The 18,576-nt window shown below is 40.2% G+C and overlaps 2 protein-coding genes across 2 annotated transcripts; both read right to left on the bottom strand.

Annotated features, from left to right (window-relative positions):
* Positions 1-1,718: 1,718 nt before the first annotated feature.
* Positions 1,719-9,431, bottom strand: LOC139346869 (tensin-4-like). The gene is made up of 12 exons (XM_070986213.1): positions 9,179-9,431; positions 7,722-8,064; positions 7,019-7,344; positions 6,834-6,929; positions 6,528-6,659; positions 5,195-5,287; positions 4,540-4,617; positions 4,376-4,438; positions 2,607-2,778; positions 2,418-2,486; positions 2,137-2,166; positions 1,719-1,945 (listed from the first exon to the last, which is right to left on the bottom strand). The coding sequence occupies exons 1-12, from the start codon at positions 9,429-9,431 to the stop codon at positions 1,813-1,815; spliced, it is 1,788 nt and encodes a 595-aa protein (XP_070842314.1). The 3' UTR covers positions 1,719-1,812.
* Positions 9,432-14,266: 4,835 nt separating this feature from the next.
* ccr7 (chemokine (C-C motif) receptor 7) lies at positions 14,267-17,306 on the bottom strand. Its single transcript, XM_070985098.1, has 3 exons — positions 17,259-17,306; positions 15,935-15,984; positions 14,267-15,606 (listed from the first exon to the last, which is right to left on the bottom strand). The coding sequence occupies exons 1-3, from the start codon at positions 17,272-17,274 to the stop codon at positions 14,539-14,541; spliced, it is 1,134 nt and encodes a 377-aa protein (XP_070841199.1). The 5' UTR covers positions 17,275-17,306; the 3' UTR covers positions 14,267-14,538.
* Between the last annotated feature and the right edge of the window lie 1,270 nt (positions 17,307-18,576).

Raw genomic sequence — 18,576 nt, 5'->3', positions numbered from 1 at the left:
GACACGTTAAGGTTTAAATTGGAGCAAGCAAGCTTCAATTCTTTGTGCACTTTCAGTTGTTAATTAACAATTATATTATTATATGTTACATTACTGTAAGATTTTTTGGCTTGGTGTTGCAGTTTCTCTGCTCGTCACGGGGAGGGTCCACTGGAAATATGAATAACACTAGACAGGGCAACACTTTTTAAAAAAAATGAAACATAATGTTCTGTCCCGCTTCCCACCATAATCATTTTTGTACAGTCCCTAAACGCTTGCACTGCAGACACATACAGCACTTAGGAGGACATTGAAGGTCTCTTGTCTCGCCATTGCAGTTCATTCTCTGTGGAGAAAAAAATCTTGCAACTCAAAATAATGTACCCCCCCCCCCATAAAAATATATAAAAAAAAACAGCTCACTGTGATGTTGGCAGTGAGTCTTGTTAACATGTCTCAGAGAATTTAGATTCCCTGTCTTAACCAGAGGAGGGCAGTATTTGTAAATAGTTAACACTGCAGTGTATTGTCGATGCTCAACTCGGGTTGTGGAGAACGTGCTATCTGTTCAACCTTAGAATCGAAGTTTTTATGCTAAGTTTTGAGTTGGCACCAAAGATATTACCAGTAAGAAAAGGACCATTGTGCATTGCATTTGGGTACCTCAGAATATGTTAAGAATATTTAATGATATTATCTATGCAGTTCTGTGCTTGATTTTGCTTTGCTTCACGAAGCACACTCTTCATTTTGGGAGCTCTGAAACTTCGAAATGAAGCATTATGCTTTTATCTAACAATTTATCATTTCAAATAAAAGAGAGAATTCTGTGCAGACTGTCTGTGTGTTCTGTCAAATGTTTACCATCATAATCTTAGCTTGATTTACTGGAAGACACAAAGCCATTAACCACAATGCCTGCCTTTATGTTTATAGATGGGCTTTGATGGTGAGGTAAAGGAAAAGATAAATCTCTCTCGCAGTTTTTCACACTTGACCGCACTCCCTCTCTCTCTCTCTGTCTGTCTCTCTCAGACATAAACATTTGTAAGCATGCACATATACAATTCAACATGTTTATTTTTCATCATAACAGTTTCAAAAAATGCATGAATATACAGAGAAGAAATTGTTTACAGTGCAGTATAATAAATACTTTCTGAGCAATACAACTAAGGTATCTGCCAAGTTTCTGCTTTGAAATGACAGGACATGACAGTACGTCAGTTTCTCTTCAGACAGAACCTTCAGAATCCCTCATCACTTTATTTTACAGCATTGGCTAGTGCACGTTTACATTTCATTTGACTTGGAAATGAGAACTGTTCAGAAATAAGAGAAATCAACCGCTTTACATGTTGTACCTCATTGTTTGGTTTCTAAGTTTTTTACACTGAAGTTCTTTGGGAGGTTCACATATTAAGCATTACATAAATATTTGTTGACTTTGCTTTAGCATTCCTACAAACTGGTAATATATTATTTATACAGTGGTAGCATGACATTTCATTACAATTACATACTGCTGGTTCCTTGTCTGTCATGTTCTTGCAGCTGGCAGCTGTTCAGTCTTGTCGATCTTCATATTTGCCATAAGCCACAGACATGACTTTCATCATTAAGTCTGGGTAGTTTCTAAACACTTCTAATTCAGATTTTAATGGTACTGTAATACAGCAGCTTGTCCAGGTTAACTGTTAGCTGCGGTAGTGACACTTACATTGACCACCATATTGGACGGGTTACTTTAGAGAAGTACAGTGTAAGACAGACAGTGTAGGTCGGGCCTTAAGACCGTTTCTCTATCATATTGTCTCAGTCCTTGTGTGTCTATGTCTTGGCTATGGCAGCCTGAATAACCTCAATGACTTTGTTGCAAGGCTGCAAGGTGTCATATTCTGCAAACACGTGGCACATATTCTCCATGCTCGCCTCTGTTCCTTTTGCCACGAAGCCAAACATCCTGGTGGGACAAAGAAACAATAGATATGATTAGATTTAATTAGTACAAGTACAAGAAGTATATAAAAGATAGGAATTGCAGGTGAGCTTGAAAGCCTGAGAGGGCTTACTATGGGAACTCACATGAGCAATACAAAGAATTTAAAGTTAAATATAAAACATCACTCCGATATTTTAAGCAATTTAAGTTACCTTGCACCAAAACTGGAACCTTTCACCCACCTGTCGGAGTAAAAAAGACAAAGTTTGAGATTAAAAGATGTGGTCGACTGTCATACTGTTTGTGAGCAAAAATGTTGGTTTTGTTAAAAAAAAAATGCAATTTTTTTTTTTCTCAGATCCGCTCTGTATATGAAGTTACCAGCAGGAAAGAGAATATCACAGTGAACGTCACATAACATCTTTTTTCAACACAATGTGTACGATTCTCAACACAAAACCCGTGGTTTCACAACATGCTTGTGTACACTCACAGTCGATTGTCTGGATCTTCACCACTGTAGCTGAGTAGCTGAGCAGGGTAATGGCGCCTGAAAAAGAGCCTGTGAAGAAATGATTTTGGTGATCAGAAGTGGAAAAAAACAAAAAAACAAAACACCATGATTTTGTTATGTACTGTAAATGAAATCTCAGCGGCAGGCTGACAGGATGTCTTTTCTTACTTCCTGTTGACATCTGTCAGTGTAACACCCTTCAGAGACACCTTCATGTTGACTATGGTTGGGGTGAATGAACCTGGGGCTTTCTCAAGTGTGGAGGACACCGCCTTCTGCACCGCGCAAGGGCCTGTCAGCATCTCAGTGGGGACAGCATTGAGGTAGATGAAATTGCAGGCTGTGGAAAAGACAAGCTTTGTGATCATTTAGAAATAGAGTGTGACTGCACATACACATGGAATTAAGCATGGAGGGTAGCAAAAGTCAAATTTAATTAAGTGGAGCCCCTCAAACTCCCTCATGGAGTTGCCAGTTGAATAAACCCCCTTTTTTCCATTGTCATAGTCAAAATGGACATAATTTTCATACAGGTTATTTCTAATATGATTTGGCCCACACTTACTAACATAACTGTACTGATATGTACAAACAAGACAAATGTATTTCTTCACGTAGGAAACAATAACATTTGAAAAACATTTCTACGGTGTGTGTGTGTGTGTGTGTGTGTGTGTGTGTGTGTGATGTGGTTGATACACACACACACACACACACACACACACACACACACATGTATTGTCTACTTTCCATAGACGTACTATATTTTCAGGATAGTTTTCGGGATAGTTGTGGCAGCAAAAAAGAAACATAAAAATATTTCTTATATGTTTGGTTGTTTGTTGATTTGACTTGATTGGCAGCTCAGTTGACAGTGGTGGGAAGTGGTACTGTACTTAAATAAAGTTTTGAGATACTTCATACTTTTTTCTTACTTAATTTTTTACTTTATAACTACACCACATTTCAGGCAAATTGTACCTTTTACTCCATTACATTTATTTGACAGCTGTAGTAGTTTTTTGCAGATTAAGGTTTTCCATGATACAGTATCCAATCGTATCAATCAATAAAAAAATATGCAGCAAATTTATTGAATAAACTGTAATAGTATAAAGTATTAGCTTCGCTGCTGCTTAATGACTACTTTAGTACATATTAGTTCTAAAACTTAGAGTATAGCACTAGCTCACCTGAATGATATGCAGTCTTCATTAATTAACGTCAGTAACTACACCTGTGTGGTCTTGTCCTGAGTTAAGTCTAAAGCTTGCTGTGATTGGTCAATTACCCCGCAAGAGCCTTCTGTTGTAAACTCAGCCAGAAGCTAGCAAGGTGGAGCGCAAACGGTGGAGAAGGAAACCTGCACACCACTGTCCTGCTTTCTCAATACGCTGGCTTCAAGGTAACATTACTTAATCTTACTTTTTATGCTCAATGGTAGCTCCTTTTTTTCCCCCAACTTTCTGAAAAGCTTTAGAGGAGTACTAAATATGTGAAGCTAGTCTTCTACATGAACTAATTAGCTAACTAGCTAACTTAACCGCAATTACCTCCAGTTGGGTAATTAATTAGCTTAGCTAGCTGCTAGCCTTCCCTGCATGGCTGCAAAACAATCATGACTACAAGAGAAGAACTGCTAAGAACATATAAACGTTAATTTGGTGTATTTAAAGCCACTTTTGTTGCTTATATGTTATATTTATTATTTTGTTCGTTTTTTCATCTTATTGTCCACTGACTGGTTGTTGCTGATCTTTTTCATTTTTTCACTTTTTTAACTGTTTCTGTTGGTCCTTGTCTTTTGCCCCTGGCTAGTTAAGCAGCACTTCTTAAGTGTTAGTTGAGAATAAGTGCAAGTAAATGCAATGTAGAACCCTGTAATACATGCTAATGTAAAAAATGAGTATTATTTTTCCACTGGTATTTTGTCCCACCTATATTGCTCTTGTCCTCTGATGCTGGTTTGTCATTTGCCCTCCCTTCTGCTCCGGCCAGATCTGTGGAGACAAAGAACAGATGGGGTTTCATTTGTTGACCTTTTAATGCACACACACACAACAGCAATGAACAGAAACTGTGTCTTGCAGTAATGCCTTACCTTGGGAGTGGAGCAGTAACTTGCAGGGTAAAGCATAAGCAGAGATAGTGTGCTGGTACACCAGGGCAGAGAGACTACCTGCAAATATGACACAAAATCACACTTATGAGTATATATTAGTATGATGTATGCATGATTGGGAAGTTCATTTGTATATTCTGGACCACAAAAGGTCAGACAAAAAGTTTAATGTTGCACTCAGACATCATTTGAAAGTGTAAATGAGGAGCGGGAGGTTTTGTGATTGGTAGTGCAGTATGGTGTATTCTTTGGATGTGGGATGCGGATGGTATTTTTGCCTTATAAATAGACCTTAATCTATTGGCCCATTCCAGGATCAGATTACGTTTTATCTTTTGTACATACTGTAAAGACAGAATTCTGTGGAAGCAGATATATCAGTGTACGTGTCTTATCCCTCACACCCACAGGCTCTGATAAGAATGAGGAGACCCACAATAAACCTTTACAATGGCTCTGTGGGTGTAAGAGCACACCCTGTGAACTCATACTTTTGTATAATAAAGAACAAGATCCACCCACTGCTGCCTATTCACATCCCCAAGAGGCCAGACGTGGCTGACTCACTTCTGGTGTGGCGGACATCAGCAGCGTGAAGTTGGAAGGAGAGTATTATTTGTAGTTGGCTTCTTACCAAAGTATGGTTCCTGCGAAGAGCCTTTGATGCGTACGCCCTTAGCCGATGATTCAATAAGGAAGTGTCTGACAAGATCTGAACTGCTCTGTTCTGTTTTGAAAGAAGGACGCATGTCAGAAAAAACAAGATTTCCATGCACTCAGTGGAGTTAATGTACAATATATGGTGTTGATAACAGTAATTAAGAGGCCCTCACAGGTATTTCAATTAGCTTATGGCTGATCCATTATTTTGATTGATTAATTTATTATTTTTACTTATTTAGCTTTTGTGTCTTGTACCACATGATGCCCAGCACATATGGTCTTACAAGACTCTAGACAACTACAAAAACCAAGATGCTCACACAGCAAATCATAATGTACCCATTCACAAGCTAACTGTTACATGACAAGAATGTCCTATATCAGGATACTCTGTAACCCATTATGAAGAATACAGGGTACTCTTGGCTGCCACGTATTCCACTTATTGCCACTTATTCTCAGACAGACAGACAACATAAATCAGGATTCTTTAACTGAATTTGTTCAAATCACTTGTCGCTAAAAATACATAAATGCTGCTCATCAAGAATGCCTTTATACGTGTCTAGGGCGAGAGGTGGGGTACACCCTGAACCAATCGCCAGTCTATTGCAGGCCCTTGTAAATATTCAGGAATTATTTGGACTATATTTATATTACACTGCAAATTGTTCCTGAAAAATAACACAGTAGTCAGAAAGGAAATATTATGCCGTCATCCCCTAATTAAGGATAATTATGTTATTTATGGTCCAGCAGAGGAATACTATAACAGACAACATACTCCAAGCCTGCACACTGAAATGGCCTCACTGCCCGACACAGTGCTCGCATGTCTTTCATGTCCTGCATTCCTTAAAAGGTTGATCAAATACAAATCCGCAAATAAAAGTAAGCCTCAAAATTGTTTTGTGAGTGAACTCCATTTTTTTCCTCCTTGATTGCTTACAGTGCCATAAACAGCTGGTTTTCTTTTGTGTTTATACAGCGTATACTGTGGGTGGAAAAAATAACAGCACTGTCTCCTGCCTCACCACAGATAGCTGGATGACATCAGACATGCCCATTCACATCAGCAGAGTTGGGTAAGTGATGCCCTGTGCCTTCAGGTCTCTGCTATAGACACATGACGACAGCAGCACTGCACTATGGTTACATTGTTGGTCTGTGATTGTGGCAGTGGTGTTATTCAAGACCTTATCTTTCCTGTTTCTGTCCAAACACTGCTCTGACTTTTTATAATTTGCACGTGATTCACGAGGAGTAATTAGGTCAGGCTGCTGCTCTGAATATTAAAAGTTTACCTGGGAGGGCGGTTGAAGTGAAGTTGGTGGAAGTTTGGTCCACCTTCATGGCCAAACCAAAGCTGCCTCTATAGGAGGTGCTGTCTCTCACCACAAATGTTCCAGCTTCCTTTTCCTTTACCAAGGCCTCAGCTAGAGCAATTAAACATCACAGGAAATGCTTAGAGACAGTTGCAAGTGTGTGTTTGTTATTTTTTCTGTGCTGCAAAAGAATCCTTCATCCCAGAAGAAAAAATCTGAAGTAACATCAGTAAAGCAAGTATTCTTCAATGGGTAATCTTTGAAGTGATGTTTTGAAATGCTCACCTTCTGCTCTGCTCATATGTGGACGGAACCAAAACTTTGAAGTGTCCATGACAAATTTCATTGAGGGCTGGCTGCCGTTAAAACGGGCTTGGAAACCTAAACAAACAGAAAAATATGTTGTTGAGATCACAAATTAAATGTGGTAGCAGCCAGCAGAATAAACTACTATGACATGTGTGACTCACTGTGAGGAGAGAATGGCTTTGAGTCAGGGATGGTCTGTATCAAATCATTTTCTGATCCAGGAGACTGAATGTGCAGATCCAGCTGTGGCGCACCATTTACCAGCAGCACAGGAATATCAGTCAAAGATCCAGAGAGTGAAGCAGGACTGCTCTGTGCTCCTTTACTGTGAAGCTCCTGTAGATGTCCTTGCTTTGTCAGCGAGGGCTTGTCTGGGCTGTGTCTGTTGTCAGATGGCCTCGCTCTGGATACATCGCTGAAGGAGCCGGACATGCGAGTAAGGATGGACTCTGGAGAGTCAGCATCTTCACTTGCCAGAGACAGGTTGCTATGCAGGGAGGAAGTGGATACATTGCAAATGTGCAGATCAGTACCCTGTATTCTTTAGTTTTTTTATCAGTAAATATTAACTTTAACTTCACAGAGAAGCAGAAACACTTCTCCCATTGTTTAGTTTGTCACAGGAAGAGATGGCACCACGTTGTTTCTGGGAATGTGGTTACATTTTCTTGTTTGGGAAATTTGCTGCCATAAAACCTTTGTTCCACTACAGAATGACAAACATGTGTCAGTCTACTAAGTCAGTGGATGAAATGGCCCTGGTCACCCACTTAATACAGTGGAGTTATGGGTTTTCACTGCATGTAGAAGATGCACATTTTAGACTTGTTTAATGGCAGGCATTACTTTAATTTTGAGTTTTACCTGCCAAGGATGTAGCTGGTGTCTGAGCATGTTGACATGGAGAGTAGTGAGGCAGCACTGTTTCTGTTGGAGTGTGACAAGCGCAGGGATCCTTGAGAAAAGGATATGTCATGCTTTGGTGAGGGATTTCGTCGGGGCGCGCTTCCACATGGCAGTGGAGGCAGGGAGGATGTAGGGGAACTGGAGAACACCAGTGTGCCATGGGGACTGCAGCTGAGACTGCCCTGTGTAGGGATGGGTATACTGGGTGACACAGACTGAACCATGGTGGGTGAGGAGCAGGAAGAACATCCTCTAGGGACCAACATGCAGTGGGAGACATCTTCATTTGAGCAGGCGTCTTCTGAGGATTGAGAGGAAAATATTATGCAAACCCTTAAAAGGATTGTGAAATGTTACTAAGGACGTGAAATACTCAGTGTGTTCCATGTTTTCCCTGACTTCATGCGTTGGTTTTCTGTTAGCAGAACGGGCTTGGCTTTGTTATGTAAACACACAGTTGCTAAAACTCACTTGATAAAGACATTCATATTTGTCATGCAGGTACCTGCTTGCACAGCTCAGACTGCTCCTTCCAAACTAAATGCTCTGAATTATGCACCTCTGGTGTTGCGAATCCCCTAAAGGAGTCCCAACTTGTTCTTGTGTGCTTGAAGATCTGTTTGCCTCACTGTGATGATTGGCAATGAGTGAGTTTATGCCCTCAGGAAGACACTGTAGCCTGTGGTCAATGCGTGAGCCAGACAGTGGCTTCTGCAACCAAAGTTACATAATAATGACTAATGTTCATACAGAAATAGAAACTCTGTCTGCGACTGTAGGTAGGTGCTGTGCTGTTTTGTTGCAGTAGGAAAGAAGTACACATCAACACAGCAAATGAATTTTCTGTTTTACTGGTCTGCTGCAATGAAATTCACCTTTGTATTATATGACTTCTCATCACTGTTGACCTTTCTCCTTCAAACTTACTTGCTCACACAACGCATTGCTAGTTTCAGAAACATCCGTCTAAATATCTTTCAAGAAGAGATGAGCAGGAAAAGCACTGATATGCTTTGTTGACTTATGCACACTTTCTGATCAAAGCAGGCAGTGAAGACACTGCAGTACCACCCTCACGTGTGACAACCGAGAGCTTCGCTGTGTCTGTAGCCTAACATGTGCAGGGTGTGGTACTCATCTGGGCAGTAATCCAGAACAGCTGAAGTGGTGCAATTACCCCTTGATTAAAAACAATAAAACTGTCTCAAACAGGGAGGGTAAATTTCCAAAGCCCTGGGCTATTTGTTTCATAAGAATGAGCATGGCATTGCAGTGCTGTCTGTCACACCTCTGCACACCTCTTTGTTGCATTTTGTTGATGTGTTTAAGTAAGAATGAGCTAAAACAGAGCTGTTTGAATGCTGTAGAAACAAAAGAAAGCTTCAATGCAAAGTGCCTTTACAGTGTTACTGTACCTGTAGGAGGGCTGATGCACGGGGGACTTTTGTTGACCTCAATGGGTTCAAAAGTCGGATCCAGTTCCAGGATGAGTTGGTTGAGCTTTTCCAGTGACATGTCAAGATCGGGTTCACCATGGTTACTGCTGGGCTCCGTGAGACTGGGATGTTGACTGACTGTCTCTGGTGCTGAGTCCAGGCGGATAGTTTGACCCACTCTTAGAATGTGATTGGGTAACATGTGGGACATGCCTTTAGCTGTAGGCATCATGTTAGGACAGCTCACAGTGTTCTGGGACGATCAAAGGAAGTGATACAATGGAGAGCGATCAGTCTTCACTGGAATGACAGACTCACTTTTGTCCTCTGCAGAACAGAATCATCATAAGCTGTTTTTCCACACACTCACAATCTTAAAAAATAAGTGCGTTTTGACCACTGGCATGGACTGTACATAAGCACCTATCACAAGTTTTACATTGTTGTTTTCTGTAATTAAAGCAATATCTTGGCAACATTTGCAGTGGATTTGCACCGGTCAGATTTTAATAAGAAATGTTCTTTAACTTTTCCCGTTGCAAACATACAGTGTTTGTGTTGTCTTACATTCGGTTAGTTCATCGCTGTAAAAGTTAATGTTAGGATACTGACACTCTGCAATACATAACTTGAAGGTTGTTGTGGTTCATAAAGAAAACAAACAGTACATAAATAAGTAGAGTGCATAAGTCAGTGTATGTTAGTCCAAGTTTACCCACATGTTTCTCAATCCCTGTATAAACCCACTCACTGAATAATGACACAAGCTGAGTAAATGGCTTACTTCAGTGCTGATCTCAGCATGAGTAGCTGTTCAGAAAGGGTGTGTCGTACAGGGCATGATCAGCTCGTACTGTATCCCTCTCTGTGTGTTTCAGACGAGGCGTGGAGCGCAGTGAGTCACCCAGGTGACTTGTGGTTACCATGACTACACTAGTGTTTTCCTACAGCAGCCAAAACTTTAAAGGTGAACGTGGTATTTTGGAAAGCAGTGCACAGGCAAAAATCTGAGCCTCTTTTTTGGAAAGTTCAAATCGTTCAGAACATTGTGTTCATTTGAGAAACATCCACTAAGCTTCACAAAGCTTCAGCTTGGTCCATGTGTGCCATGAAATGCGATTGGCATATGAGCTGCCATGCAACTTTTGAGTTTTACAGCATTATTCATCACAGGAAATAAGAGCATACATGTGGAGCAGCATAATCTGGCGTAACATCACTTTTTATGTGCCTGCTAAGACTGCAATAATGATGAAACACAATTTAAGACATTAAAAATGAACAGGGAGCAGTCCAGTAAAAAGGAAGTACTGATAAATTTGTTCAAAGCTGATGATACATTGACTGAACATGTAATTCTACTGCAGCTGAATAATCTATTGTATTTCTTAAGATAAGGTAAAGAACGTTCATCTTACCTTATTTTCTTCTGGTCAGAATTCCACTGTTGAAATGCTGTTTTACTTGCAGACTGTTCAGTGTTTTACTTTCACATTTCGTGTGTTCCATGCTTTTATTAATGAAATCCCAACCCCTTTCCCTGTGAGCCTATCAGCAGTGAGTATCACTAATCCCTGTGGCTCTAAGTGATGATGTCATCCCAACAGTGTCAAGTTTATGGCTGGAGGGGTGGTATTAGTTTTTCAACAGTGAAATCAGATGAGTATGCAGAGCCGTCACTTAAACTGTCCCAAAGGAAGTAATGTGCTTGCTTCCATATACACTTACTCATAACAACTTTACTATGATTTAATATCAAGCTGCATGGTGAGTGCTTGTATTTGCAGAGAATACTCAGTGTTGTAGGAACTGTTAGGAGTAGGATAGGAATTGTTGAAACAAACTGGAGCTTAACTCGTCTAGTTCTATGAATTGCATTATAATCAGTCATACTATTATGCACTATGGAAAGGATCCTACGCACAACTGTGGCTGCACCTTTGACCCCCTTTAATGCTTTTATTTGAATATAGAAAATATGATTTTCTTTTCTTTCAGCCTGCACATTGTACATTTGTTTAACAGTAAATCTAAATGGCAAACTCCCCTCTGTTTTCACTGAATTCCCTTTATTTCTAGGAGTCTAGGATTGGGGAACTCTTACTTTCACTGAGTGAGTGTATTCATCAAATCAATGAGTGGATGTGGCAGAATTCTCTTCAGCTTAATGCAGATTAGACAGAAGTGATTGTATTTGGCCCCAAAAATGAAAGGTCAAGGATTGGTGCTCACCTTAACTCCATGTCACTGACAACAACAGATAAAGCCAGAAATCTTGGTGTAATTATTGATTCTGACCTGAATTTTAACAACCATTTAAAGCTCATTACCAAATCAGCCTGCTACCACCTGAAAAATATAACCAGAATTAAGGCATGTCTGCCCAAAGAAGACATGGAAAAACTTGTTCATGCATTCATTTTCAGTAGGTTGGACCATTGCAATGGAGTCTTTACTGACCTAAACAAAAAAACAATTAGGCAACTACAGCTGATTCAAAATGCTGCTGCACGAGTCCTTACAAACACCAGAAAAATGGACCATATCACACCTGGCTTCCTGTGAGTCAAAGAATAGACTTTAAAATCATACTGTTGGTCTCCAAAGCATTAAATGGTCTAGGCCCAAAATATATTCTAGATTTATTAACCCCATATGAAGTATCCAGACCCCTCAGGTCATCAGGGACAGGTCTATTGTGTGTTCTCAGAATGAGAACCAAACAAAGTGAAGCAGCTTTCAGTTATTATGCTCCTCACCTGTGGAACATTCTCCCTGCACACCTGAGGTCTGCACCAACTGTCAGCTCATTTAAATCAGGCTTGAAAACATTATTATTTGCTACAGCTTTTACTTAAAGTAAATATATCTGCTCAATGATTTTAATCATTCTAAATGCTAAATTATTGTCTTTTACTGGCTTCCGTTTTTATTTTTCCTTTAAATGTATTTTATTTTATTTTATTTTATTTTATTTTTCTATTCTCTTCTTATTTCTTTCTTTCTTTCTTTCTTTGAAATGTATTTTCTATTTATGATTTTAATGTATTTTTATGCCTCTGTAAAGCACTTTGAATTGCCTGGTGTATGAATTGTGCTATACAAATAAATATGCCTTGCCTTGCCTTATTTGCCCATAAAATATGGACACAGCCAAAGCTTCTGCTGTACCACTTGCCTCCTGATGGAAGCCATAAACATTACTGTCCCTTTTTATTACTGTGAAGATATCCCTTTTTTCCTGTTGCGCAATCTTGAACTTGCTTTCAGTATGAAATAGTTTCAGAGAAGATTGGCTGCAGGGAGCTTGGTGACTGGAAACAGAGCAGCGAAAGTTTTTGTTTGGTTTCTGTCAACAGTATAGCACAGAGACAGCTGTCCCTAGAACAGGGGTGGGGAACCTCTGTCTTCCAGGCTGTACATGGCCCATTGGACCATTTGATGCAATGTGCGAGCCATTTCAGGAAAAAAAAAAAAAAATTATATTTTTCAGTGATATAGGAAGTAACTTAAATGGTAGTCCCTGAATGCAACAGACACGTAGTGGTTGATATCATGTCAGTGTGTCTGTCTGTGCGGTGACTGTCAACAAAATATAAGTAGATGTGGCGAGAAATGGACAATTAATTTGTTGAAGTAAAAGGCAAACCAGTATTTGTTTGTGGGGACGAGCTCACGGTGATGAAAAAGGCCAAAAACTCAAGAGTCATCAAAGCTACAAAAGTGTTTCACTGGATGAGCGAAAAGGACAAAAACAAAATTGCTTGATAAAGTTAACGCTATTCGGTGGAGTTTAGATGCCCAACAAGCAGCTTTCACATGAAACAATGTTATGCAGGCAAGTTTCGTAGTGAGCGAGCTGATAGCTACCTGTAAGAAGATGAAACCCTCAGAAGGAGAATTTGTGAAGCAGGGCCTTGTTGCTGCTGCAGAGCTGCTCGCACCAGGCAAGGTAAAATTGTTCCAAAGTGTCAGTTTTTCTGGAATAATTCACAGAGATGAAGGAAAACCTGGTGTAGAAACTTTTTGATAGCAAGTGTCTGTGTGAGCTGACCTTCATGGTGGACATTACCAAGAACATCTCAGACCTGAACCTCAAGCTCCAGCAGCTTCTCAGCTCTCTGCTTTCAAGTGTGAAATCATTTGAAGCTAAATTAAAGCTGTGGAAAGTGCAGCTGGAAAGAGGAAACTGTGCAGTTTCCGTCTGAAAAAGAACAAAAGCCTGCTGTAACATCTGAATATGCTGCTGAGTGTGAAAACTGCTTCAGGCTTTTGGTGAGAGGTTTCAGGACATGAAAAGTAATCATAAGGAACTGAGCATTTGCTGCTCTGTTAATGTGGAACCAGCTGATGTCCCTGACAACCCACAGCACAAAACACTGAGCTGCACCAGCTGTGAGAAGCATCATCATCATCATCATCATCATCATCATCATCATCATCATCATCATCATCATCATCATCATCATCACCCCTACCATCTGGCATCAGACACCAGAGAGAAGCAGTTCCAGTCAATGCAGAGGTTAATTAATATATGTTCTCTGTAACTTAAAGCATGGCCAGGGACACTGCCAAGGGGGGGCAGGAGTGCTGGCCCCAAGTGCGCATCCCCCTCCTCTGGGTTACATATGTATAATAAGCTTCTTCAGGTGCATCCCTGTGTGTGCCACCCCTGTGAAAAATTTCTGACAGGAAAAAGGTTCCCCACCCCTGTCCTGCATATATTGTGGAGCATGGTTTTCTCAAATCAGGGTCAATCAGCTTCTGAATGACCATTCTTCAAATTTTGTCTCCACTGTTGCATTGCACTGTATACTAGTTAAAACTCTACAACAATTGTTTAACTTGTACAACACAAGTTTTCAATCAAACTTATAAGGCATTTTTACTGCTACCAGAAGTTTTGTGTGTTTAATCCATATTAATTATGTAATAATCTAATAATCAGTACACCTGAAGTCTTGTTTCAGTAAATTTAATTATTTTACAATATTGCAAATATGTTACAATACAGAGAACAGGAAATAAAAACAGCTTTGGAATGTGGATTGTTCAGTTTAAAAGCACTGTAGATAAGACTGTCAATTTCTTGAAATACTGTATGCTTTTGCAGCACAACAAAAAACAAAAATGAAGCCAGTTTGATATGAACCAATGAGAATAAACACTAACAGACTAAAACAACAAAAAACAGCAAGCCCCCCCCATTTTTCATTCATAGAATATGATAACTGATATGTACATGTAAAATATACTTTTTGTTTGATACTTTGATTCTAATGTTCAACAGTCGACTGTGGGGTCTGCAGGTGTGAATAGTCCATATTGAAATGGCTTTAAGGAGAGAACGTGGTGGTGGTCTCAGTGTCGGTGGCTCCTGAGCTCCTCCGCCTGCCGCAGGTATACCTGAAGAACCTCTCCTGGCTCATGCAACCCCAGTCCTTCAGTAGCTTCAGGAGGTCATGACGAAACTTAACACCGATAAAGGCATAGACGAAGGGGTTCAGGCAACACCTCAGGAAGGCCACACACTGGGTGACATCAGTGGCATAGAGTAGTAAGTTGTCATAGCTGCAGTCCTCGGTTCCTCCTCTTGATGCAATAACTGTGTTCCAAAATAGGACCAGGTTATAAGGCACTTGGCTGACCACGAAGACGGAGACCACAGCGAGAATCACCTTAATGGCCTTATTCCGTTCAAAGTTACGAGCCTGGCAAAGGGTCTGGACAATGCTGCTGTAACAGAAGCTCATGACCAGGAGTGGAAGGGCGAAAGCCAGAACAATCTGGCTAGCCTGGATACTGACACGGAGTGGGTCAGAATTGCTAGAGAAAGGAGTGCAGGTGTTGTTATTGATGGTGGTGTACTTCATTTCTGGTATGGAGAAGATCACTGCCATCACCCAGATGACAGCTGATGACACCTTACTGAGAAATATTGCTTGGGTGCGGTGGCGGTGAGCAGAGACAGCCTTGGCGATGGCAAAGTAGCGGTCCACGCTGATGAAAGAGAGAAGGAACATGCTGCTGTAGAAGCTGACCTTGTAAACAGTGTGCATGGCCTTGCACACCACCAGGCCCAACATCCATTCTGCCATGGAGTTTGCTGCCCAAAAGGGGAGCGACAGAGCAAAGAGCAGGTCTGCAAAGGACAGGTTGAGCAGGTACACGTCCGTCATGGTCTTGAGACGCTTGAAGTAGAAGAAGGTGAGGATGACCAGTAGGTTCCCTGCCAGCCCCAGAAAGCAGATGATTGAGTAGAAGATAGATATGAACCAGAGACGGAACTGGTGGTTGGAGCGTTTCTCACACAGCACAGGAAATTCGGAATAATCGAGACTGAAGAACTCATAATTTGAGTAGTTTGGGGTGGTTGCATTCTCTCCATGCAGTGATGAGCAAGACTGTAATCAAAGACAAATTAAACTATCAAATAAAAGCAAGTAACAAGTAAAGCAAGTAAATATCATTTAACTATCACCCCACACAGCCCCCCACCCACCACCCACCCACACACACACACACACACACACACACACAGAGTTGTTTTTGGTACACCTTTATCAACCACTTCCTTCAAGGAAATGATGCTTGTGAGGTGAAGATTGTGGTTATTTACTCTACTGTTTTAACCTCTCAAGTGGATAGAAGTTGTTACAACCTTTGTTAACATCTTGTTATCTTTCATGTTTACAACTGTAACAAGGGCTGCTGCACTTGTGCTTTTCTCACCTTAAAATTCATAAACCATATCAGCACAGCTGGCAGAAGCTGTTGGAGATCTGAAAAACAAATGGAGTGAATTTTAGAATACCAAGCGCAGTAATATAATATGACTGATATTTGTTGTATTGTGCTGTGGCGGCAGTCATGTCCAATGTCAAAGTAACAGGATGATCAGTTAATGGGGTTCTACAATTTAGTTCTACAATCTCAAGTTAAGCGACTTGAAAGAGACAGATTTCCAAAAGGATGGTCAAAAGTGAAGCAGCAAAAGGCCAAAACTCCCATAACCCTAGTTTCTAACACAGATTTTGTGTTATTAACATATAGACTCCAAGCCCTCACTGAGAAAATTAATGACATTATTAAGGTTATTTTCTTCAACTTCACAAAGCTCCCCCAGAGCCACAGAAATCATCCTACAAGTGTTTTCACTTAAACTTTTTCAACGTTTTCACTTTTCCATATTAGTGGTGACACTGTGTTTCTTATTTTTAGAGGTAAGGGGCTTCCTCTGCAGCCAGTGGTCATGTTGTTTTAAATCAACTCATTGAAAAAAAGGACAGTTCTGTATTATTTTTTATTATTTTTTAAATCTCTTAATTGTTTGTCCTAAAGTATTCAGTCATTCTGTAAAATGTGATTCGTTACACTTCCATACAGACTAAATCATTAATCAAATAACTTGATATTGAAAAATCTTTGTGTGTGTTCTTACAGAAAAATTGTCAGTAGTTGCTGTTTAGCAAATGAAACAAATATGTTTAAAAACTGCTTTTGCACGTAATTGTTAAATGCAATTCTAATATTAGGCAAATATTACTATATAGTAGTAGCAGTGGTTGGCAGATTTGGGTTACCTCAAACATCGCAATGATTGACATGACTACATGTAGCTGTATAGACAGGTATAACTCTACATAACTGACTCATAGATACATGAAATCTCCCTCACAAAACATGTGCGCTGCCTCGCTATGTGCAGACCAATCTGGTCTTTACTACAGACGCTGAAGCCATTACAGCACTGACATCACTTTCAGTCATTTGGAGCATATGGATGATCATGCTAAATGTAATTGATTAAACATGTTACATGTTGTACACATACACGTTATCACTCCCAGACACAACGGATGCAGTAGTTATTGTTAATTAATTTGATACCACAAGTGTCCACAGCTACTTTTGACATGACTGATTAACTTTTAATTATTACTTGAGATTATCCTTTGAAACGTGATCATTTGGTAGCTTTATTACATGTATCATTCACCATAGCTCATGCAACATCCTTTTAACTATCTTCGTTCAACTCTGATAAGGTACTCACCGCCGACTGAAGTCATGTTGACTGAGAGCAGCACGCTGCAGATAAAGCCCGTCAACACAGATGAGTTCACTGTCTGTGTTCGATGGTGGTTTCCCCTTGTTGAAATGAAAGGGAAAAAAAACCCTTCCTTTCTGTGGGCCCTCACGAATCACGAGAGAACAGTCAGAAAACCACAGACTAAATAAAATATGACTTTTTTTCCATTTATTGGCACTTTGACATTAAAGAATGGGGGCTGATCACAAAGATAAAGCGTCTTCCTGGTGTTCATAGCCTCAAGAACCTTTATTATCTGTCATTGTTCTGAAGTGCAGTCATGTATAAATAAACCTTGATTACAAAAAATGTCTCATTGACCGCATTTTGGTGAAAGATATTTTTGAAGACAAAGACATACGTCTTTATATGCTTTACGTGTGTACTTTGTGTTTGATCAGTCTTCAGTTATTTAACATGACCAGCCACAACTCATGCTTCAATGAAAGGGACTACCTTTCAAGGAGCAGGTGCTGACTTTTAAAGCATCATATGAGTCATATGTAAATTGGCTATTTGGGGGAAAATCCTTCTGTTCAAAGCTATTGTAATAGCTTTTGGAAACTTATGAGAATGATACCACGCTGCAGTCAGAAAATACTTACCTGACAGTGCTCAGCAACACCACACATGTATAGACTTGAATGCCATGTACAGTAGCAGTTCAAAGTACTGTTGGGCAGTATGCCTCAATATCTTTTTTTATGATCATTATCCCAGTTCGTCACACTAGTCTTCCCCCTGGACAGCAGATGAGGCCTTGCAAAACTACTCTTTTGCCTACTAACTCAGATGATCTGCACAGGCTTCTGCACACCTGTATCTCTGTGGTTGCGGTTTCCAGCTTTCACTTTAAGTAGTCCTAACCTCATGCTACACAGCTTGACAAGTTGCAGTGCAGGAGATATCTTTCACATTTCAGCTTAAGCACTGCCAAATCTGATCATTACACCTCACAATCTCACAAGAGGCTGAAACTATAGTAATAACGCTTAAACCTCCTGTCACGTCTGAATCATTTCTTTAGTAATGCTGTAATACTGAATTCTGTTACATGCAAAACTGAGCCTTCAGGAAGGTTGCTAGTTCTGCACTGAAAACAGGAAATGAGAACAATTCCCTCTAATCTTACCCACTTCCCTTACCTGTACTGTGTAAAGGACAAATATGCTATATACAAGCACACTGTATGCACCAACAGGCATATGATACAAGCCTCTGCATACCTTTATACAGACAACTTGTCTTTGATCGTTTATGCACCGCGACTGCTCATAGTAAT

This window comes from Chaetodon trifascialis, chromosome 2 (assembly GCF_039877785.1).
Source record: "Chaetodon trifascialis isolate fChaTrf1 chromosome 2, fChaTrf1.hap1, whole genome shotgun sequence".
NCBI classification, from domain to species: Eukaryota; Metazoa; Chordata; class Actinopteri; order Chaetodontiformes; family Chaetodontidae; genus Chaetodon; species Chaetodon trifascialis.
This window is presented reverse-complemented; position numbering and strand designations above follow the sequence as displayed.